This window comes from Onychostoma macrolepis, chromosome 25 (assembly GCF_012432095.1).
Source record: "Onychostoma macrolepis isolate SWU-2019 chromosome 25, ASM1243209v1, whole genome shotgun sequence".
Lineage (NCBI taxonomy): Eukaryota > Metazoa > Chordata > Actinopteri > Cypriniformes > Cyprinidae > Onychostoma > Onychostoma macrolepis.
Genome location: NC_081179.1, coordinates 17,233,587 through 17,258,260, shown reverse-complemented (window position 1 = coordinate 17,258,260; position 24,674 = coordinate 17,233,587). Strand labels below are relative to the sequence as shown.

At 36.9% G+C, this 24,674-nt stretch overlaps 1 protein-coding gene across 21 annotated transcripts; it reads right to left on the bottom strand.

Moving 5' to 3' along the window:
* Positions 1-684: 684 nt before the first annotated feature.
* tpm1 (tropomyosin 1 (alpha)) lies at positions 685-23,962 on the bottom strand. Of its 21 annotated transcripts, none has more exons than XM_058766371.1 (10): positions 23,639-23,945; positions 22,731-22,856; positions 22,460-22,585; positions 17,305-17,438; positions 14,974-15,091; positions 14,417-14,487; positions 13,006-13,081; positions 11,678-11,740; positions 11,379-11,448; positions 685-1,460 (listed from the first exon to the last, which is right to left on the bottom strand). In XM_058766371.1, exons 1-10 carry the CDS (start codon positions 23,750-23,752, stop codon positions 1,378-1,380), a joined length of 981 nt encoding a protein of 326 aa, XP_058622354.1. In that variant the 5' UTR covers positions 23,753-23,945; the 3' UTR covers positions 685-1,377. The 21 variants fall into 21 exon arrangements, with proteins under 21 accessions (XP_058622354.1, XP_058622338.1, XP_058622335.1 ...); XM_058766359.1 differs by lacking the exons at positions 685-1,460; positions 22,460-22,585 and adding exons at positions 7,182-7,320; positions 8,939-9,017 and having other exon boundaries at positions 23,639-23,942; XM_058766372.1 differs by lacking the exons at positions 685-1,460; positions 13,006-13,081 and adding exons at positions 7,205-9,017; positions 13,518-13,593 and having other exon boundaries at positions 23,639-23,962.
* Positions 23,963-24,674: the final 712 nt, after the last annotated feature.

Sequence of the window (24,674 nt, the reverse complement as noted above, 5' to 3'; positions counted from 1 at the left end):
AAAATCTATACATTTCAAAAGATAATACAATTATATATAAATGCTTAAATATACTATTATTCTATAAGGTTTAGAACATACATACACACACACACACACTAAAAATATTAACCTTTTTATTCACACTGAGTGTATATTTTCAACATTCCTTTAGTCAAGACATGCTGAAACAGTCAACGACCCTGAATTTGTCCAATTTAAAGCTCTACAATAGTTTGTTTACATTTCGAAATTGCCGCCATCAGAGCACCAATCAAAACACTCAGAAGCCAAAACATCACCTTGACATGATCATGCAGCACTATTGCCAACAACACAAAAAATGTTGCATCAGTTTTAACAGCATAGCCTCAAGAACGACTTTGGCTGAAATGGTCTGCTTTTGTAATCAAGTGGTTTTAACAGTTTGAACACTCGGTTAGTCCACGTCCTGCAACGTCACACGCTACACCTTTCAACTGCTCAGACACTACAACTAAACTCCTCCAGCGACACATTTATGCAACAGAGTAAGCAAATGTGAAATGTAACAGGAAGCAGAAAGTCCGATTAGCATGTGATGTTAGGCAACATCCTCTCAGCAATGAGTGGGAGGAGACGAAAAGCTCTGTAGTAAATATAGTGAACAATTCAGTGCACTTGAAATGCAAAAAAACACCTCAAAAACAGACCCCAGACTTTAGAAAATGTCAAACGGAGTGGTTTTATTTATATTTATTTTAGCTTTGTACATTTTTATATGACATTTAATACACGTACAGTACATTTAAAATGACTAAAATGAACGAGGCACAACCAAATATGATTTCATCATATTTTTCAAATATGGTTTGAGCAGAAGCAAATAAACGTTGCCTGACATCTTGCAGCAAAACGGGAGGGAAATCAAAAATAAATAAAAGTTGGAGTGTAAATGAGTCCCTTTAGGGCTAAATATTGGCACAAAGAATGATAACCAAATTGGAAAAGTGTATATGTTCAATCTTAAACTCTATATGCTACACACTGCTAGACATCCGCCTTCACAGTAGCACCAGTATACATAGGACAACCTAATCCCACGTACACAATAAAAGAAAAAAAAAAAACAAAAAAAAACAACAAAAGCGCTCAATTTCAATTCAACTTGGCTTCAGACTCGACGTCTCCACTAGAACCGTTATGTGCATATATAGAATTAAGTGCAATTGTTGCTAACTTTGTGTACAACCAGAATAAAAACAAACACGTACCATAATATTACATAAAATAAAATACAAGGAAAACTAAAGCTTTTGTAACAAATGGCACATGTTATTCAATCTGATAACGGTCAGGACAGGAAAAAAAAAAAAAAAATACAAAATGCAGACATGGTCATGATTACGTGAGCAGGATTCACATGTTATTCAGCTCCAATAGAGTCTGTTCCAACATCTGGTTCATATCGAGGTTCTCTTCTTTAGCATGTGAGAGTTTCTCTGTTAGAACATCAAGTGAAAGACACGTTAATAATATCGATGCAAAGCATGTAGGGAATAACATGCAGTGGATGCCTTGAGCATTGAACATACATAGTTCACACGCTCAATTCATGCTTTCATATAAATATCAATAACTGAGATACACTATATACACCATGATATACATGTGTTAATATATAAATGTAAGACGGACACAGTTAAAGAGTGCTGACTCTTGCATAAAGCAAAAGGCATTAGATGACATCCTGATTAAAGTGCTAGCCATCCATTATCCACATGCTGCCTTCAAGATCTGGGATGAGTTTGGAAATTGCATTTTATTGATTTTGGTTGGCAATAAAATAGATGCATTGGTTAATTTCTCATTCACTGAACAGAGTTAGGGTGTTTTTTCTATTTTCTTTTCCTGATATAATTCAGAGCAAAGGGCAAATTAGAATTTAAATCTATATTAATGAAAAAAAAAAAAAAAAAAAAAAAAAAAGGTAATAAATTAAAAACACTATTAAATATAAAGTATGAACAAAGTCAGGATGTTTTTTTTTTCTTTCTTGACAATTAAGACCACAGGAAGTGATTTATATAATGTATGGAAATTTATATATTCTCTTTTGTATAGAACAAATGATTTTTATTACAACGAAAAGCAAAGAAAAAAAAAATCATTCTTAAATATTTTAAATGTTAAATTTCTAAATTATTAAATTTATAATTTAATGTTTGTTTTTTTTGAACAGCAAAGAGAAAAACAAATTTAATAAACATTAAGTATTTAAACCAAATAGTTTAAATTTTAAATAATGAAATATTCAAGTGCACAAAAAAAATGCAAACAAGGTTATTTTGTGGTACATCTCAACTTGTAATTATCATCTTTCCAACATGACTTGAAGGCAGCAAAAGTGTAACTTTGCATTCAACAGCATTCATTTTAGACACCATTTGGTGATAAGAACCAAACAATAAAGTCCACACTAGTTTTAGTCCTCATTCAAAGCCATTCTTAGCTCGTTAGAGAGAAGGCGGTTTTTCTCGAGTTGCTGGTAGAGATGGTCTACAGGAGCAGCAGCAGGTTAAGATGAGAGAAAGAGAGAAACACAGAAAGAACAAAGTGAAGAAGAAATGAGAACAGCTGCAGGTTAGTAGAATTTCACTCAGACTCAAACCAACCTGGAGAAGGTGATTCAGATGAATCAGACAGAAGGACACAGAGCTCATATACTCACTAGCAGAACGGCCCAGTGTCAGAGTGTGGTGTGTGCTCAGAGTAGCAAAATTGTGAAAATTACTTGACAGTCTTGGAAAAGTTCAACAAATCATTAATCTAAGGAAGTATGCAATCATTATCAGTTACAGCTATTAGAAAAAAATAATAGCTTAAAATGTTATGTAAAATGAAATTAAAAATGAATTTATGTCAATTAAAGTAAATTACTTTATCATTTATACATTAATTTTGAGCACAACTGTATATACACGCATTATAAACTACAAATTATATTCATACCCTTGGTAAATATGGTCAAAGGCGGCTGTGAAAGTAAGTCTGCATTGTTTATCCATTTGATATTTCATTTAAAAAAAAAATTAAAATCTAACCTTTAATTGAAGTTTAAAAAAAAAAAAAAAAAAACATTAGGAAATAAATATTTTTCTCTAGTACACAATGGCCACAATTACCCTAGAAATTCTTCTTATTAAAATATCTCTGAAGTATATTCCCATTCATATTTGCATTTTTTAAAGTCACACCAGGGTGACTAGGAACATGAAATTATCCAGTCTTGTCTTCCTGTTTCACAGGAATATAAATATGAGGAACACAAAGGCCAAGTTCCCTTAATCATTGATCACAAGGAGTAAAATCAAAGAATATATTTCTCATGTGCAGCAAGATTGTTGAACTACACAAATTTAGAAAGTGGCTGTAAGAAAAGAGCTAAATCATTGAAAATCCCCATTTCCCCCCATCAGGACAATAATTAAGAGGTTCCAATCAACTAAAAATATTACAAATCTGTCTGGAAGATGGACATGCGTCTAACACACACACACCACACATCAAACAGCACCTACATCACCACATGTTGTTTGGGAGGGTTTCAAGAAAAATTCTCCGAGCTCATCCAAAAACAAACTCCAGCATATTCAGTTATCAGACACGACTGGAACTTCAAATGGGACTGGCTTCTATGGTCAGATGAAACTACAAAATGAGCTTTTTAGCTGCAAACACTCAAGATGGGTTTGGTGAACACAGGGATAAAAAGTACCCCATGTGTACAATGAAATATACTGCTGTATTTTTGATGTTGTGGGCCTATATTTCTGCTGGAGGTCCTGGACATCATCTTGTCCTGGCATCATGGATTCAATTAAATACCAAAACTGACTGTCCATGCTAGAAATCGTATAATGGGCCGTGGTTTGATCTTCCAACAGGACAAGAATCCACAAACAAACATCAAAAACACCACAAAAATGGGTCACTGAGCACAAAACCAAGCTTCTGCTGGCCATTCCAGTCCTCTGACCTGAACCCTATAGAAAATGAGTGGGGTGAAATGAAGAGAAGAAGCACCAACATGGAGCTGGGAATCTAAAGGGTCTGGAGTGATTCTGGATGAAGGAATGGTCTCTGATCTCTTGTCAGGTGTTCTCTAACCTCATCAGGCATTATAGGTGAAGATTCAGAGCTGTTATCTTGGCAAAAGGAGGTTGCAAAAAGTACTGAATAAAAGGGTGCCGTTAATTGTGGCCAATGTCTATTAGAGAAAAACCATTTCATAATGATATTTCCCCCCATTGTAAATTCTTATCCAATGAAGGTTAGATTGTGATTTTTTAAAATAAAAGATCAAAAGGATTAACAATGCAGATTAATTTTCACAGCCTTCTTTGATCATATTTACCAAGGGTGCCGATATTTTTGGCCAAGTGAGTACACCCCTCACATTTTTGTAAATATTTTATTATATCTTTTCATGTGACAACACTGAAGAAATGACACTGTGCTACAATGTAAAGTAGTGAGTGTACAGCTATATATAACAGTGTAAATTTGCTGTCCCCTCAAAATAATTCAACACAGCCATTAACGTCTAAACCGCTGGCCACAAAAGGCATAAATTGTCCAAATTGGGCCCAAAGTGTCAATATTTTGTGTGGCCACCATTATTTTCCAGCACTGTCTTAACCCTCTTGGGCATGGAGTTCACCAGAGCTTCACAGGTTGCCACTGGAGTCCTCTTCCACTCGTCCATGACGACATCACGGAGCTGGTGGATGTTAGAAACCTTGCGCTCCTCCACCTTCCGTTTGAGGATGTCCCACAGATGCTCAATATGGTTTAGGACTGGAGACATGCTTGGCCAGTCCATCACCTTTACCCTCAGCTTCTTTAGCAAGGCAGTGGTCCTCTTGGAGGTGTGTTTGGGGTCGATATCATGTTGGAATACTGCCCTGCGGCCCAGTCTCTGAATGGAGGGGATCATGCTCTGCTTCAGTATGTCACAGTACATGTTGGCATTCATGGTTCCCTCAATGAACTGTAGCTCCCCAGTGCCGGCAGCACTCATGCAGCCCCAGATCATAACACTCCCACCACCATGCTTGACTGTAGGCAAGACACACTTGTCTTTGTACTCCTCACCTGGTTGCCGCCACACACGCTTGACACCATCTGAACCAAATAAGTTTATCTTGGTCTCATCAGACCACAGGACATGGTTCCAGTAATCCATGTCCTTAGTCTGCTTAGCCCGCAAACAGTTTGCTGAAGACTTCTTGTGCATCATCTTCAGAAGAGGCTTCCTTCTGGGACAGCCATGCAGTCCAATTTGATGCAGTGTGCGGCAATCTTCTTATAGCCTACGCCATCTTTATGTAGAGCAACAATTCTTTTTTTCAGATCCTCAGAGAGTTCTTTGCCATGTTGAACTTCCAGTGACCAGTATGAGAGAGTGAGAGTGATAACACCAAATTTAACACACCTGCTCCCCATTCACACCTGAGACCTTGTAACACTAATGAGTCACATGACACCAGGGAGAGAAAATGGTTAATTGGGCCCAATTTGGACATTTTCACTTAGGGGTGTACTCACTTTTAGATAGATTAATGGCTGTGTGTCAAGTTATTTTGAGGGGACAGAAAATTTACACTGTTATACAAGCTGTACACTCACTAGTTTACACTGTAGCAAAGTGTCATTTCTTCAGGTGTTGTCACATGAAAAGATATAATAAAATATTTACAAAAATGTGAGGGGTGTACTCACTTCTGTGAGATACTGTATATATAAATAAATGTATGTGTATGAATATGACCCTGGACCACAAAAGTAGTCATAAGTAGCACAGGTATATTTGTAGCAATAGCTAACAATACATTGTATGGGTCAAATTTATCGATTTTTCTTTTATGCCAAAACAGGATATTAAGTAAAGATCATGTTCCATAAAGATATTTTGTAAATTTCTTACTGTAAATATCAAAACTTTACTTTTGATTAGTAATATGCACTAAGGGCTTAATTTGGACAACTTCAAATGCGATTTTCTCAATATTTAGATTTTTTGCCCCGTCAGATTCCAGATTTTCAAATATTTCTATCTCAGCCAAATATTGTTCTATCTAACAAACTATACATTAACGGAAAGCTTATTATTATTTTTATTTCATGCCACAAAGAAAGCAGAAGAAAAAACCCTTATTGTATATCCCTAATTAGCAATGGAATGACATTCACCATACTTGGATTTGAATTCTCATGCCTTCGTAGAATATGTAAACAGAAGATTAGGAGCTAGAGCTGACTTTAGTGACTATTTTTGTTTTCTCAGTGACAACACATGCATTTGAAGTTTAAATACTCAAAGCACTTAAAATAAAATGAAAACATTTAATATAAAATTTATATACACATTTTTCGGCTTTAAAAATGTTAGATTATTTTTATATATCCATTGCAACACTGTTCTCCTACAGTAAAAAGTGGAGAATGTTTTAAATCCCCATATAGCAACAATTTACTCAGATTATGTAATAATAATAGGATCTGTTGTTATTACATAATATAAAAAAGTAACTTTGACATTTTCTGAAGAAATGGTTGCTAGGGTGCGCCGTCTATTATACTCTTCACAGATATGGCTCAGATCCGCTCTCTTAATGCAAGTCTATGAGATCTCTCCTCAACACGCAGTACAATTTGATATGATTCATTTTCAGTGGAGTTAAAATACTTATTTTAGTGTTTTGTTTAAAACCACAACCCTAACTATTAGTGATGCTAGCTATTCTCAAACAGAGAGAATAGGTTTATCACCACATTTACTAGCACAGCTTATAAATGACAGGTAATCGTGCGGTTTAATGAAGAGACGTTAGAACAGAATTGACAGTCATCTACTTCCCTGACAAAACCTGATTAAAAAGCCACAGAAATTTGAATAGTAGGATAGGATGAATTTGCCTAACATGTAAATATGGGGAAACCAACATGCAGCGCTTTAGGAACGTTCCCCACTTGAAAAGATGGCCTTTATTAAACATTTAGCGAACAAGTGCTCGCTTGATATCTCATACAATAACCATAGAAGAAACCCATGACTTCTACCAGTGCTTCTGACTTTATTAGAGCCACAGCAATAAAAGCACATAGAAATGAAAAGGAAATAAAGAACAAAAATGAGACGTTTACACAGTTTTACATAAAGCCGAAAGAATTAAAGGTTCTGTACAAGAAAAGATGGATAACAAAACACAATGTAGAGGGATGAGAGGAAAAGAAAGACTGGAAAGGGCAGAGTGAAGTCGTTCAGCCAGCGGGACGCGTCTTTGATGAACAATTTATCTGCGCGGGGGGAAAAAAGTAAGAAAAAAGGTGATGGAAGGGACAGAGAAAGCCATCAAACACAAGAAGAGGGAAGAAACCACCACATACAGGAGCCACGATGCTGCTCATTCATTATAAAGAGTCTCCACTGATCTCTGATATCAGAAGCGTCTCCAGCTAACACTAATGCTGAATGGCTGACTTACCAAGCAGCTCATGCTCCTAAACAACTACTACATGAGACAACATCCTACGATCAGAAAACATCTCTACACGGCAGGCTTTGGGCCGGTCTTCTGAACAGAAGAAGACCTTGTTAGTAGATGAATTTACACCAGAGGAGAGGAAACACCACACACACACAGGAAGTCACTGAGCATGAAACGCTTCCCACTGTAAAACTGTGGTGCATTTCTGACTGCGTTTCACATGCTTTGGGGTTAAAGGGATACTCCACCCCAAAATGAAAATTTTCATTAATCACTTACCCCCATGTCGTTCCAAACCCGTAAGAGCGTCGCTCTATAAACCCAATATCAACTTTTTCTCCTCCTCCGTGACACTTCCTGCAAGCGCGTTCATGAGTTCACTAGAGAACTCATGAACGCGCTTGCATTCATATTTAGTTTTTTTGTGTACAAAAAGTGTTCTCGTCGCATCATAAAATTCAGATGTCTGATGGCAGATGGACTGCTTTGACTACGTTTTTCATACTTTTACGGACCTTGACAGTGCACTTTACTATGCAGTCAATGGGACAGTCACAAGCCTCCCGGTTTTCATCTAAAATATCTTAAATTGTGTTCCGAAGACGAACAAAGCTTTTACGGGGTTGGAATGACATGGGGGTAAGTGATTAATGACCAAATTTTCATTTTGGGGTGGAGTATCCCTTTAAGACTCCACAGAACTGCCAGTAGGGCTGGGTGATTGAGTCCATCTTTCTATATTACTGTGTTTTTTAAAATGAACCTATATCCTGAATATTGTTAACATTACTAAAGATAGTTAACCGACTAAATCCCTGTTTGTTAATTTACACTTTACCTTTTAAGTTTGGGGTTGGTAAGATTTTTGCGTTTTTGAAATTGAAGTTATTTACGGTCAATTCTAAACAATTAAATGCATCCTTGCTGAAGAAAAATATTAGTAATGTTTAATTTATAACAGTCATTTTATACATTTACATTATTTTATAACTTTTGAATGCATGTGCACACAATGTGTGTGTGTCTATGTATACATGTATGTATGCATGCATGTATATATATTATATACATACATGCATAAATAAAAAAAACATGCACATACATATTTTCTCACAATATTATTTCAAATGAAGCAATACAATAGTTATGAATTCAAATCACAAAACTCCTATACACTGACTCTACAAGCCATGGCCTAAACATTAAGACCCATGGACAAATTTGCAATAAGCAAATACTTCAAATACCTCAAATAACAGTACAGGAACCATAAGTCTTGTAGAGTTACAGAGATAGTGTTTTTAAACAGAGGAAAGAGTCATAGTGTGTGAACTGAAGATACAAGACCTTATTTAGAGCGGGTGAGAGGGGGATTATGGGTAATGGGGGAGGGGCACAGGCACAGGCAGAGACCGCAGATGAATTACATTGAAGTCATGTCGTTGAGAGCGTGGTCCAGCTCCTCGCTGATGGCTTTGTACTTGAGTTTCTGGGAATATAACTCATCTATCGGGATTCGGGAAGGTGTGTTTGATGGAGGGAAGACAAAGGAGGGTGGAGAGGAAGAGGTGGAGGGAAGGGATAAAAACAGGTGCAGGAGTGAAGCATCCAATCCAGCGGCAAGACGAGCCCCAGTGAACCGAGTGACAGACAGCGAGAGAGTGATGTGAAGACAGAGAGAGAGAGAGAGAGAGAGAGAGAGAGTGGAGGGAAAACAGAAAATAAAGTTAAGGAGGAATGGAAAGGAACTGAAACAAGGCAAAGACCATGACAAATTCGTCAGAGTCACCGTGAAACACCAAACAGGGTCGCTCACAGCTCACTTACTGAACGAGATGAATGAATGAATAAATAATGAGAATTCATTTAACATGTCGTTCAAAACCTGTAGGGCTTTAATCCTTCAGTGGAAAACAATTTAATACCAGCAAAATGCCCAGAATGATCTTTTCCCACCTTTTGAAGCTTTTAAATCTCATTTAATTCATTATGGCTTGTCTAGATGTCATTTCAGGTGTCACTGGCTTCGGTGTTTCTTGTCATTTGTCAAACCTCCATGTCTTGAATAATTTGCAAAGTGCAAAAGTCATTAGCTATGTTCCATCCAGCTATTTTTATGCGTATTTTGGATGGAAATGCCAAGATGTTCATTTAAAAAAAAAAAAAAAAAAAAACACACCACCTTGTGCACTCAACTAAGTAGGATAATTTTCTTATCCGGTAAGAAATACAAATAAAATACGATGCAAACACTTTTATCGAATAAATTCCTTAATACGCATCAAAAAAGACCTCCACCAACCAACGGACGGATCTCATTGCACAGCATCTGAAATGCTAGTTTTGTCATTCTAAAATGCTTGAGCAAAGTCTCGTCAAAGTGCTTCGTTCTAATTAACTCCCAGCACTGCGTTCCCAAACAGGAAAATAAGATAACACGACCATGTTTCATCTGTGCGCTCTGAAACCCATAATTTATTTTATATATATATATATATATATATATAGTACAGTGCCTTCTACAGCAGCAAATTCAATTTTTCTTCGTGATATTTAGTGCAAGTTAATCAGGAAGTGACGATTTTGTTCTCTTCAACTCACTGGATAGAAACCGTGCTTTATTCGCAAATGTTTTATGCAATATTACAATTTTGCGCATAAGTTTAATTCGTCACTTTGGATGGAAACAAAGCTACTGACTACTTTTACAGTACTTTCTGTAAGGTTGTGTTTTAACACATACCAATAATATGAAAAATGCATTTTAAATTTAAAATATTTCTGAATTAAGTCTCTTATGTTCACCAAAGCTGTATTTATTTGATCAAAAATACAGAAAAATCGTGAAATATTACAATTTAAAATAACTTTTCAATTTGAATATATTTTCAAATGTAATTTATTCCTGTAATGCAAAACTGAATTTTCAGCATCATTACTCCAGTGTCACATGATCCTTCAGAAATCACCCTATACTGATTTGCTGCGCAAAAACATTATCAACACAGTTGTGCTGCTTATTTTTCTGGGACCTGTAATGCAATTTTTTCAGGATTCTTTAATGAATAGAAACAGCATTTATGCAAGACAAATCTTTTGTAACAAATGTCTGTACTGTAACTTCTGATCAATTTATTGCGTCCTCTGAATAAAACTATTTCTTATGTGAAAAAAAAAACAACAACTTGTTTTGTATCACAACAAGTTGTGTAAATATTCCTTTATGGTGCTTTTCATTTTCAGTTCCTATTATGGAGGAGGAGCACTCTGGGAATTCATGTGTGAACTCTCTTTGCTTGTGTTCCACAGAAATAAATGAAATCAAACATGAATGTGAATAATTAACAGTTTTCATTTTTGGATGAGCTATCCCTGTTAAGGATCTTACTGATGCCTCTCTAACCAGGATGTTGAATTATCACAGATACATTAACAAAGTGCAAACATGGCGGTACAGTTATGAAAATGAACTTGGGCTTGTGTAAATCCAAATACGAGCAGAACAGGAGAAGACTATTTAACAGCAGCTCATAAAAGCCTAATCAAGTTTAAATGCTGCGTGTAATTGGACCTCAGTAACACGGGTGTCATCTTACAAAACAATGTGAAGTCTGTGTGTGTGGATCTGCACGATGACTGGTCTCTCCGAAAGAGGTAATGCTTAATTGTGCGACTGAACCGATAAGGAAGCTGAAAGAAGGCCAGTAGGGCAGAAGGTTTGAGGAACAGAATGATGGTAGAGAAATAAAAGGCTGAAAGCTTTATGACCTGAAGCGAAAGGAGTAGTCGTTCGGAATACTTCACAATCACACATATGAATGAAAATTTGACAGGGGCTGAAATGACTCGAATGAATGAAAGTCGTACCTTCAAGGTCATCAATGGTCTTCTCAAGCTTGGCGACTGACCTCTCAGCGAACTCGGCACGGGTCTCGGCCTGCGAAAAAAAAAAAAAAGTGAGACTACTGGGATAGTCATTTGTAGCTAATAAAGTATTTAAATGCCCAGAACTGGTAGAAAAAAAATCTAATCAGTTAAGTTATTATTGTGTGTGACATATACATAGTAACAGTGATCCGAAACTATTCATATAGTGATATAAGACTTTGATATTTAGTCATCCTTCTGTCCAGGGGAGGCTAGTATATCAAGAAAGATGTTCATACCTCCTTTAGTTTGTCAGTGAGGACCTTGATCTCCTCCTCGTATTTGTCTTCTTTCTGTGAGTACTGCAGACATCATAAGAGGGACAGACGTCAAAACACAAACCAGCACATGAGCATTTAACACTACATTAGCACTCCGCTCAATAACACTCTTAGGTTTTGTTACAGCACATAAACCTGATCACATACACACCCAAAATGTTGTTAAACCATAACAAATACATATAATATAACAATATAAGTACATACACACACAAATATATACACACAGACGTATACATGCATATATACACACACATACATACACATCAGACTGTGCAACCCATAGATAAAAACCACAGACAGGTAAATTACCAAAGATGTGGGACTATTTTCACAGACGAAAGTGTGTTCATTTGTGTCTTTAATATGTACTAGGGCTGTCAAATCGATTAATTGCATCCAAAATATAAATTTTGTTGACATGATGAGTATGTACTGTGTACATTTATACACACGTATATATTTAAGAAATATTTTAAGTATTTTTATATATGTAATACATATTTATATTCATATTTCTTAAATATATACATGCATTTAAATATAAATATCTACACAGAACACACACATTATGTAAAACTTATTTTGGATGCGATTAATCTCGATTAATCCAATTTGGCAGTACTAGCATTAACTCAATATTACAGGTTTTTAAAATATGGTAACTTTTTCCATGTCCTGTAAGCTAATGTTGATAAATCATCTGCTAAAGTCTACTGCAGATAGAGATATTCATACATGCGTATAATTACGGATGCAGAAACAAAAGTTAACTTGCTCTTGAGTGTTCACGAACTGAAGGTCCTTGCACGCAGAGTCTGAAATTTTTGTATGCGTTTTTCATATTTTTCGCATTTGTCATCCTTTCCTATCAAAATGCTTGCTACGGATGTGAAAATGCAGAAAATCAAACCAGATTCGTTTTTTTTTTTTAAATGGACAAAAGTTTCAGACTCTGTGTACAAGGACCATTACTCTTAACAAGATTTCACTTTAACAAGATTTATAACTTGACATAGTAAACTTATAGTTGACTTATAACAAGCTTCAGCAGAATGACCATCAAGTAAAAAAAATCCAAACAAACCTATGCTGAAAATGATGCACCAGTTACCACAACAGCACAAATCAGAAAATTTGTAAGAAAGAATGTAAGCACACAATTCAACCCCTCATTAACATATACAGGCAAAGACGGTTTGTTAAACATAGAAACTCTGGTTATCCCGGTTTGTTGAGGAGGAGGGGTGGATGGTGTGCCTGGGAGAGCAGCAGAGCACACCTACCTTCTCAGCCTGGGCTTCCAGGGACTTCAGGTTGTTGGTCACAGTTTTCAACTCTTCCTCAAGCTCAGAGCATTTGCTGGTGTTTTACACACAGAACACAGAGGAGAGGAGGAGGAAAGGTACATTGAGAGGAGGACAACCAGAAGCAGGTTGGAACAGAAGGACATCAGGGAACCGGAAGAGAGGAAAGAGGAACAAAAGAAACAAAAACCCAAAATCAATCAAAACAGGGATGGAGGACAAGGGGAGGCCGAAGTCCCCTTAACACAGCAGGAATGTGCCATGATGAATCGAAGTCTACATAACTGCTGCATGCAAGTTGTTAGGAGTTACACCATATGAGAAGAAATCAAGTTGCAGCATTCCTGCCAAGTTAGAAGGGCGTGAAACAAACAAACAAAAAGATGGACCAAATAAAGCTGCATGGGTAGCAAGCAAGGGAAACGGTGGTTTTGCCTCTTACAGAGTACACAAGGTTGGATGTATGCGACCCAATGACTGACATGCAGTACCTGTTCTTCTGATGCCTTTAATGACTTATAGGTTTGGTCCAACACTCGAAGCTCATCCTGTAATCTCCGAAGGCGTCTGTTAGTGTGTGCAGAGGGAAGGCCATTCCAAACACGGGCCACATGCAAGTTAACGGTGCATGCAAAAATAAAAAAAACATAAGACAACCAAAACAAGAAACAGAAATGTGAAGCAGGTATTAGCCGTTAGCAATACGGTAGTAAAATTCTTAGTGGATGTACACACGGGACGCATTGTTGCGTTACATCTAAGCTACTGTTGGTATGTGCATCAAGTGCATACTTAAGAGTCAGAATCGGAAGTAGAAGGCCACCAAGTATTTTCTTCTATCGTTTAATGAATAATTTGTATGCAGACATACAACTTATTGACCTACTGTTTTTTCATGCATACTAGATAGGGAAGTGGGCATATTTGTATACAGGCATAGATCACAACACCTGAGGATGCCATTTTAGAGACTATTCATTTCAAGTTAAAAATAGTGTTACGGTACGATACGTCAGTTTTAAAACAATGGACCAATCAGGAAAAGCTGGAGGCGGGACAAGCAGAGCACACCGAGTGCTGACTAAAGTAACATTTATATGTCAGAAGAGGCTCTTATACTGGTTACAAAAAGACTGCATGACAGAAATCAATGTAAAAAAAAAAAAAAAAAAATCCAAAAACCAGTTACCGTGAAGCTCTGGTTATTAACACATTTTGCATTCATTGGCCTCAGAAAGTAAAAGGCTAGTTAGCGTCTCATGTATTCTGTATACGCCTCCTGCACAGAATCTGTAAGGGTGTGCGAGTGTGTGAAGAGAGTCAGTCACATGCATGAATATGAATGTGTAGGTTTGTGCAGACATGCAGAGGCTGCAGGAAAGTCTCGTACCTCTCATTCAGCTCAGCGCGCTCCTCTGTGCGCTCCAGCTCAGCCTCAACGATCACCAGCTTACGGGCCACCTGCATACACAGGCCAGATCATGGGACAGTTACATACTTGTATTATAGCTAATTTAAAGGGGGGACACTTTCTATACATTAAATAAGACCAAAAAAAATAAAATAAAAACAAAGACAAAAACAAAAGCAAAGCAATAAATCACCAGATTACAAAACACAAAACAAGGAAAAAACAAACAAAAAGGCAACAACAAAATCCAAAACAAAAGAAACCAAACAAAAACAAGATACAAAAAAAACACCACACAAACACACACAAAAAAAGCCAGCCAGCCAAGACAAACAAATCAAAAACCACAAAGCTATATTTGATCAGATTACAAGATACAGCAAATCTGTTTTGTTTTTTTGTTGCTTGTGCTGAACTGCAAGCATTTGCTTGCTCACACTTTAAGTGTGAAAGTTCATGTGACTAGGCAGGAAGTAATTAGTTTCTTTTTTTCCCTGTGCGTGCACACGTGTAGTTTGGTGGCTGAGGAAACCTGCCTCCTCGTATTTGCGGTCGGCCTCCTCAGCAATGTGTTTGGCCTCCTTGAGCTGGATCTCCTGGATCTCCATCTTCTCCTCATCCTTCAGAGCTCTGTTCTCAATGACCTTCATGCCTCTGGAAGGAGGAAGCAAGAAATGGAGTCAAATAGAGAACAAAATCTCTCTATAGCATCACTATGACTCAATTTGGATCAATAACTCGCTACAAATAACATTCAAAGCCGCCAACTTGTCTGCAGCGAAGCTCTGGGATCAAAGACACAGTTTTAGCTTCTAAACCCATGTTTTCTTGTATTATCACAACAGTCACTGTCAGAACAGATGAATGGGAGGGAAAAAGCACTTAAGAGCTAGACCAGGTCTCGGTACAGAGTGGTTCTATGCAGGCGCTCTGGGTTGGAGACAGAGGGACTCTGTGTGTGCAAACAAAGGAAGGGAAACGCAGCCTAGTGCCTCTACAAATTGCTGTTTATTCAGAAACCCACTGGCTCTACGCAAACAGCTCACGTCAGTTGTTTAGGCCAAAAACAGCATCACAAATACAATTGACTGCAATGCCCTTGATTTTTCTGCTATGTGCAGAGGCATTTCAAGGGCTTTTTAAAACTTTCCAAAAAACAAAACAAAAATAATCTTGTTGGTGCAATTAAAAAAAAAACGAAAAAAAAAACCTATACATTTTGAATGTTTTATACTATGTTTTTTAATGTATTAAAATAATGCTTTAATTTTTTAGAGCATTATAAATTGTTAAAAATAACCTTTTGTTAAAATAAAATAAACAAAACCCTGTAAATGAAAATCAATAATAATAATAATGCTTGCCTAAACACAACTACGATTACAAACTACTCATGTAGGGTCGCCATGCTGGTGATTAGCAAATTACATGGACTTCCCTCAGCGCACACAGACAGTCTTTATGCATGGCACCAGATGTGCGGTGCAGGCTAGGGAAGTGGCAGCATGTTGTCATTTCAACAGCAACACATCAGTGGAGCCACACACAGCAACCACAGTCACTGTGAGAGGGGGAGGAAGGGGGTGTGGACCTGCTCAACTTATTCGTTCTGCTTCAGTGAATCAGGCTGACGGTCCTACAGAATGCCACACTTGATTGCATTGTACTTCACAATACCACGGTATGCTATAGCACTGTACGCAGTGATAAAATGTTTGGTGATTTATTTCATTGATTGATCGATTCATTTTTAATTTTTTAAAAGAGATAATGAATGTATTTGGACATTCCAGAGAATTTAGCAAGTATTGAAAGGTCTTCCTATCCTAATAAAAGGCAAAAACACCAAAAATAAATCTTTAATTGAAACAAACAAGAAACAGTCTCGCACATACATAAAGCAGTAATGATTGATACATCCCAGTGACTCAAATCATTTAAATCGTTCAAGGTTTATTCAATGATTTATTCAAGGAACGAGTCAGTGAATCATTCACTCATTTGGTTCAGTTCATTTACAAACGGTTCCCTCATAAGTGACATGCAGTGTCTATTTGATTCATTTTGGTTTGCTCACAAGCAAGACATTGCATTGCGTTCATTTGGTTTCTTCAAACAAAATACTGTGTTCATTCAATTAATTTACAAGCAAGATACTGCGTTTAATCAGTTCGCACAAGAGAGATACCATTTGGTTCATTCACAAACAAGATTGTCAAGATTTGGTTTGTTCATAAATACAGCGTAAATTCAATTTGTTCATAAGCGATACACTGTCTTTATTCGGGTCGCTCACGAACAAGTTCATTCGATTTGGATCATTCACGAACTAAGCGGTTTTTAGTCAGTTCACTGATAAAGAAGATTCAGCATTATTTTCATTTGGTTCATTCACAAACGAGATCCTGCATTCATTTGGTTTGTTCACAAAGCTCAAAATTTGCTCAAGGAAGATGTTTTGAGTTAAGATTATTTCACTACATAGGAGTTCTGTTGCGATACCACGTTCATTTGGTTCGTTCGCAAATGAGATTCTGTGATTCATTCAGTAAAGAGCATATTTGTTCAGTAGATCCAATCAATTAAATAGCTCTCAGCTCACACTTAAAATGTTATGCTATAGTCAGTCTTTGAAGGCAATGAAAACGTCAAAACGAAAGTGAAAATGCCAAAAGCGAACATGAATGATTCACTCACAAAATTCCACTAGTAGTCCTGCACAGCAATAACCTTGCTGATACCCACACAATTGTAAAGCAGGTTGTCAGTACCGCATTTTCAACCGCATTTCATTGCACTACACAATGGTATAGACTGTACTACACCATTCTTTGTAACTAAAGTGAGTGTTAGTGTACTGTACTAACCTCTCGCTCTCATCGGCAGCCTTCTCGGCCTCCTCCAGCTTCTGCAGGGCAGTGGCCAAGCGCTCTTGAGCGCGATCCAACTCCTCCTCAACCAGCTGGATACGTCTGTTCAGGGAAGCTACATCACCCTCAGCCTTGAAGAGCACAGAGGAACTGGTATAAAAGCTCAAGATCAGATGTTCACACACACAATTCACATTGACAGTGACACCTAAACCCCACAAATGCTGACGGCTCCCATTCAGAGTATAGAACTTGTCAGGCTTGTATTTGTAACCAAGTTTTGGTGACGGTGTAATTTGGTTATAAATGGCAGTACTAACTAGCTTCCATTAAAATCTACTGAGACAGAGCGATTTCTTCTGCTGTGGTCACACAAATCGTATAGCACATAATGACAGCAAAGCTAATGGATGAGACAGGACTAGGCCATCGGTTCATTACCAAGCCTCTGGGACAGCATTAAGAGGCGTTGGGAGGGAGTCCCAGAGGGCCTACATGGATTACACTGTCAAACATGACCAGTGGAGAACTACAGCCTGCTCCTGATACCTGACAAACACACAAGCTGGATCATTTCAAACATACTTTCGCTGACTGCAGGGAAACTCAATGCTGCTTTATGAAGCTTGGGCTTTGACGTAGCAAAATTTTGCTGTAGTAAAGCCTCATACAATAGTAGCTGTGGGGTTCCTGGTGGACTGTGAACCAGAATTGGGTCACAGTTCTGTTCTCACAATGTTAAATGCAATTAATACAATGCAACTGACTACATAATTCATGCACTGAAAAGCAGTGTTGGGGGTAATGCATTACAAGTAACGAGAGTTATGTAATCAGATTACTTTTTTTCAAATAACTAGTAAAGTAACGTTACTTTTTAATTTACAAAGATATGTTTTTCAAAAAGTATAGTTTACAGCATTAAATAAGTGATAATTATTTTAATACGAACAATATGCCATATTTTTCAGAAAATAAAAATGGCATTTTTGCGAAAACCCAAATCGGTGGGTCACATTTTATTACTACATTCAGAAATAATGCAAAATACCAATCAATAAAATGAAACATTTACAAACACTATAAACTATTGTAGTTAAAATCTGGCCTATAAGACTGGCTTTTATCATATGCTAAATTAATTGACTTGTATATTCCTAAGTATTTTAAATATATAATATTGTTACACCATCAAAACATAAGTGCATATTTATGTTTTTATAGCATGCATAACAAATATCCTCTGCTTAAGTCCCAGTTCAGCGATAAGCAAAGGCCTTCCACTAAAGGGAACTACCTGGGGCAAAGTGCATGTTATATTGTCAGCTGAGATATCAAAAACTAGAAAGCAATACAGATAACCTTGACAGCCAGCACTGAACTCCTACATTTCCTTAAAGGGCCCAGAGTCTCAAGCATGCTTGTTTAGAAAAGACTGAGACTAATTATTAATGCCATGCTTCTATAGCAAACTAGAGCCATCACTGTTTATTTCAGCATGACTAAGGAGATTCCTATTGTATGTGAAGATGCAGACTGACCATATAAGGGAAAGTGCTAAAATGCTTCATGAGATGTCAACATACAGCCAGAAGGAGCAGCACCTCCTATTCATTACGATAAAACCACTACAGCAGAGCCTGCATAAACAGTCCACTCCAGGATCACTACTGAAGGCTATTAGCCTAAAATGATTACCCACAGAGCCTCTAGTCCAACGTAAATTGTCATCAAACAAGGACCTATTCACAGCAGCACAACTTACTTAACTAACTGGATTATAACCAGAATCTCCAATTACGACCGTCAACAAGAGAACAGACTGAAAACACAGGGATGTGTCTTGCACAGAGATGTCGTAAGCAATCTCAAAGTTTGGGGTGAAAACAACATGGTCTCTGTTGTTTAAACGTCCCGTTTCAAAACGTCCGACTCATTTACACAAATCGATTCTTTCGAACGGTTCAGTTCAAAGAACCGGTTCAAAAACGACTCACTAATTGTTGAGATTCAGACGTAGGTTATTTGTCATCACATAGTCCCTAATATCCAGATTACATTTTTAAATGGGTGTTTTTAAATATAATTTCACGAGTCTTCTTAATTAAGTATGCAGTCATGATTTAGTTCATAAAATTATAATGATTCAGTTCAAACTATAGCATAAATTTGAATTTTAAGTAATCAAATTTAGTCCAAAATGTATTTTTAAGCTCTCTGAATGTTACTGCCATTAAAAAAAAAAAAAAGTCATTTATTAAGACCGATTTTGTATGATTGATATCATTTCAGTTTACATTATCAGTTGGTTGTTGGCTCTTTGGGAATCGATCACGTTCGAACGAAACGACTCCCGCCTATCAATTCGCTTTATTAGGTTTAAGAGAGAATCAATTAATATCGTCGTTTAGACCGTTCACAGCGTTTCAGTCAAATTCGTGAACTAATCAATCAGACCGATTAGGTGAACCGGTTCAACTGATTCATTTCCAAGATTCGACTCGAATGAACGACTCGTTCGGATACGAATCGGATGTCATTATTCAGCACCTTTAAACTCTATTTACACGCGTCAGGTTATAATCACGCTGGCAAACATTTAATTCGCGTCTCATGTTTGTTGCAAATAAGAAAAGAGAAGTTATTAAAAAAACGGGCGTGATACAAATGTCGCCGTTTAACGGGCTGGTAAACAGCGTGTAGAGGGCGTCTGAGAAATTCCGCTACGTTAATACCGCACATCACCGTGCGCACTATCTTATCCGATCCAAACGCGACTGTTTAAATTAACTCGCTCACATCGGAACGCTTGGAATGCGCGCGACGTTACACTGCAGCGCGTCGCATTTCAACACATGCACTTTATACTTTGTATCAATCTGCGTTCTTACTGCTTCTCTGGCTTTCCTCTCCAGCGCCAGTTCCCTCTGCAGTTTCTCCGCTCTCTCTTCAGCACCGTCCGCTTGCTCTTGCAACAGTTTTATTTTCCGTTTGACTGCTTCCAGCGATGTAGCCGCCATTCTTATTCTAAATAAGCACTAAAAGCGTCGTCTTTGAACGCGTTTCCTTCAGATGAACACAGCTCAGAGACGCTTCTGCCCCTGATCTGTAGTTGCGCGAAGACGCGGAGCAACGTTTCAGATCACACCGGAAGTAACCATGTTTTCATAGGCGAGCCCCAAACGACGTCATTACCATGAACTAGGGCTTATCTATCGCTTTTCAGCGATCAGTATTTCCATGCGAGACATTTAAGAGGTGAACTGCAATGCATGTTTGATATGTTTCATGAAAGACCCATTTTATCAATTCATTTAAATAGTAGTTTATTTTAAAGTCATTTGGAGGATGTGCAAGACACATGTGTACATCCTGCACCTGCTGCACACCTGGATGCGTTAATCAATAGCCTGATGGGTAATTGACTATAGAGTGCTGGTGCTGAAACTGAGCTGCTAAATATGGAATGACTTCAGTGGGAGGGGGCGCGTTGTTCTGGGCCTCGAATCTAGTTGTATAGTCCTGTTGCGCCCTCTATAGAGATAATTACAGCATTGATCAGAGCTGACTCTGCTATTGTATTAATTTTTTTCTAGACAATTATATTTTATTATACTTTATATATATATATATATATATATAATTTATTACTATTAAATTATTAAAAATATTATATTACTATTATATTTATATAATGTATAATTTATATAATTTATCATTTATATTGTATTACTATATATATATATATATATATATATATATATATATATATATATATATATTATTTTTTTAAATTTATTTATTTATAAACATTTTGATATTGTAATGCAGACATTATGACAAAAATATTGACAACAATAATTTTATACTTAGAATAATATTACATTTTGTGATTGTATTAATTTATTGCTATTAAATTAAATGAATTTATTAAAATAAATGTTCATTTATAGTATAATATAATTTTTATATATTTAACATTCATTTATAATATTTAATCATTAATATTTTGTTACACTGTAAAATGTGATAAGTTGACTTAACTTAAAAAATTTAGGAAACCCGTTGCCTTAAAATTATTAAGTAAATAATAATTTAAAAAAAAAGAGTTAAGTGAACTTGACAATTCACTTAACTTATTTTTATTAATTATCATTTACTTAATTTTAAGGTAACGGGTTTCCTCAATTTTTTTTAAGTTAAGTCAACTTATCACTTTTTACAGTGTACTATTATATTTATATAATTTATCAACATTAACCAATAATACTGTATTACTATTATATTAATGTTAAAAAATATTTTAATTTGAAATTTAAATACAACCTATTTTTGCGCCTTTAGTGTAGTTCTGTTGATGCACACGAGGGGGAGTCCAAGTGTGCACTTTTCAAGACCATACTACAAAGATCTATTATTTTAACACAACAAAACTGAGTGAGAATCAGTTTCTACTCACATATGTTCTTTTAATTCACTTATTTTTATTTTAAATATCTCTCAATTATTGAATAACTCATGTAAACGCAAAACGACTTAAGTTCAAATGAGGCTGACGCTATGATCAGAGGACTATATCATGCAAAGCTATGCAAATACTTGTCAAGACTTTGGATCGTCAGTTCTCAGAATACAGTTTAGTCTTAAAAGAATCAATGGCAGTTGTAAAAGAAAGACTTTCAGTCGATGAATCTTTCTCAAGGGCATGCAGAGCCCAAGGAGTGGGTCTGAGTCTTGACCATATAAAGCACTAGGCTAAATATAACAGCCTGCCTGCTCACTCTCTTATGTCTTGGAATGCACGTCTTGTAATTTAAAATCGCGAATCGTGTATTTATGTTTGCATACCTATACTAATACACCATGCTTGGTTAGAGATATGCGGATTGTGTTTATAATACTATGCCATAGGCGACTTTTTGGCCATATAGTTTGCAAGTGACATACAGCGCGAGCCCAAACTATATATGGCGTGACGCCACTTTATTTTGACGTCTGAGGAAAAAAAGTGCAACCCGGGTCCGAAAGCAAAATTTACAACCATCCTCAAATATGAAATCAGACTCTTATCTGTAAATAATAAAGGTGTGGCATGCCAAAAGTGCCAGGAAAAAGATGCGTGAAGGCGGTGATGCTCCATATAGCTACTCACATCTGTAGCCTTCTTCTCAGCCAGCTCCAGTTTCTCCTGTGCATCTTTAAGAGCCTCAGAATATTTGTCGAGCTCATCCTCAGTGCCCTTCAGTTTCTTCTGCAGTGCCAGGAGGTCATCCTCAAGCTGAGCGTGTTTGAGTGATTGATAGACAGCAGTGAAGAGCGGGAAGCAGAGTGCGCGCGTGGTGTGGCGGGCAAAGAGACAGACAGAGAAAGAGAAGGGAAGAAAGAAAAGTTAGGGAGATTCAGACAGGAACACAGGAAAATACCTTGGTGGCGACCTCCTCAGCGGACAGGAGCTTCTCCTCGACGCTCTGGTACTCCTCAAGCACTTTATCACGCTCGTCCTCCGATACGCGCAACCTCTTTTCCAACTGAATTAGTTCGTCTTCTAACTACACATGCATAAATGACAGTTTTTATAACAAATGAGGTAAACTTTTATTAGAAATGTCACTAAACATTAAATACTAAACATGCTGTTTAACCCTTGCTTCTGTTTGTGGTCTCGGAGACCCAAAGTCCTTTTTAATAGCTCAAAAATATACTTAACATGCATTTTATTTGCATTTGTTGTATTTTTTACAGTGTGCTTTGTTGGGATCATACTTCTTAAAAGTTTGTGTACTTCAGGATACCACAAAGGGTTAATGCATCAATACTAGGTTACTATCTACCAAACGTTTTAATTTGGTCAGAAGAGTATTTGAAGGGAAAACACTAGGTCTTCTTTTTGAAATTAGGCTACTGAATACTTCAGTTTAAGTAGCCTAATCCAAAAGTTAGGCTACAACTTACTGTCAATATCTTATTCAACCATTTTGAATTTAATTAGCCTGCTAATGATGAAAACATACTAATAAAATCGAGTTGAAGTTACAGAAATAGGCTATTATTCGACAGTAATTAAATCCTGTATCAATGGAACATTAAGGGTTAATGAATTAAAGGTTACAAGCTTCTGCATTAGATGTGTGCCAATAAAAGGGCATTGAAAAAAAGAAAAAGGGCATTAATTGACATTAAAAAGTTTAATTCTCGAACTCGTTACTTTTACCCTTCTTCTGTCACTATAAATCCACTCAGGCGCAGTAATAGTCCATTTATCAAGTAGCTCGCGGCAACGGCGCGTGCGCGTTATGGATAACTTTTAAAAGTCCTCATAAAAACCGCAGACCTGTTTGCTCCTGTCCTCCGCTGCCTTTTTGTCACCCTCAGCCTGCTCAGCTCTGTCCAAGGCGTTCTCCTTGTCGAGCTTGAGCATCTGCATCTTCTTCTTAATGGCATCCATGGCTGCTTATGGTTTGCTCGGCTGCAACAGAGAAATGTCCAGAGAGGAGCGAGGGTCAGAAGCGCTTGGGACTGAACGCAGAGCTGGAGTGCGAGCGCCCGCTCCTGTGCGCGCTCTCAAATACGCACTTTCACGGGAGGGGTGACTGAATTCCTCTGGACATTCAATACTTTTTTGGAAACAGCCGCATTGGGCTGCTTCTCCATGCCTTTTTTATGGATCTGAGAGGCGATTCGCTGCTGCTCGACATTTGACCGTTTATATGCCTATATAAGGGGTGTGATGGGCAAGGCGAACTCCTCAAGACGTCTTCACACATACTGAGCGGGACGGAATGGAGCAGAACCCCGACGGGGGTCTGGAGACGAGTTTTCGACGTGACGCACTGTCATCAAAACGCAACGCTCATGGAAGGAGACGCAATCATCTGATTCATTTGATTTTTTTAGGGGTTCAAAGAAAATGTTGCAAAATATAAAAAAGCAGCTCTTTTTTTTTTTAATCATATATTATATTATCCTTTGATTTAATCCAGGGAAGGGTGTATATTTGTGAGATCCTGAGGTGATATTATTACTTTTTTTGGAGAGAGAGGCAATGTTTGAAATATTCAACATCATATATATATATATATATATATATATATATAATGTTAGTGCTGTCAAACGATTATTAATCGCATCCAGAATAAAAGTATTTGTTTACATAATATATGTATGTGTACTTCGTTTATTTATTTAGCCTATATATAAATACACACACACAGTATATATTTTGAAAATATTTACATGTATATACATTTATTTATTTATATTATTATATTTTATATTATAAATACATTTAATATATAAACATAAAATTTTTCTTAAATATATGCATGCATGTGTCTGTATTTATATAGGCTATACATAATAAATATACA

What these genes read in the sequence shown, in the direction of transcription:
- tpm1 (XM_058766372.1), bottom strand. Translation starts at nt 23,752, where the DNA reads ATGGATGCCATTAAGAAGAAGATGCAGATGCTCAAGCTCGACAAGGAG. An exon ending in CTGAGGAGGTCGCCACCAAG is followed by an intron (nt 22,586 to 22,730) that starts GTATTTTCCTGT and finishes AAACACGCTCAG; the next exon opens with CTTGAGGATGACCTCCTGGC. An exon ending in CGCGCTGAGCTGAATGAGAG is followed by an intron (nt 13,594 to 14,416) that starts GTACGAGACTTT and finishes ACACACTAACAG; the next exon opens with ACGCCTTCGGAGATTACAGG.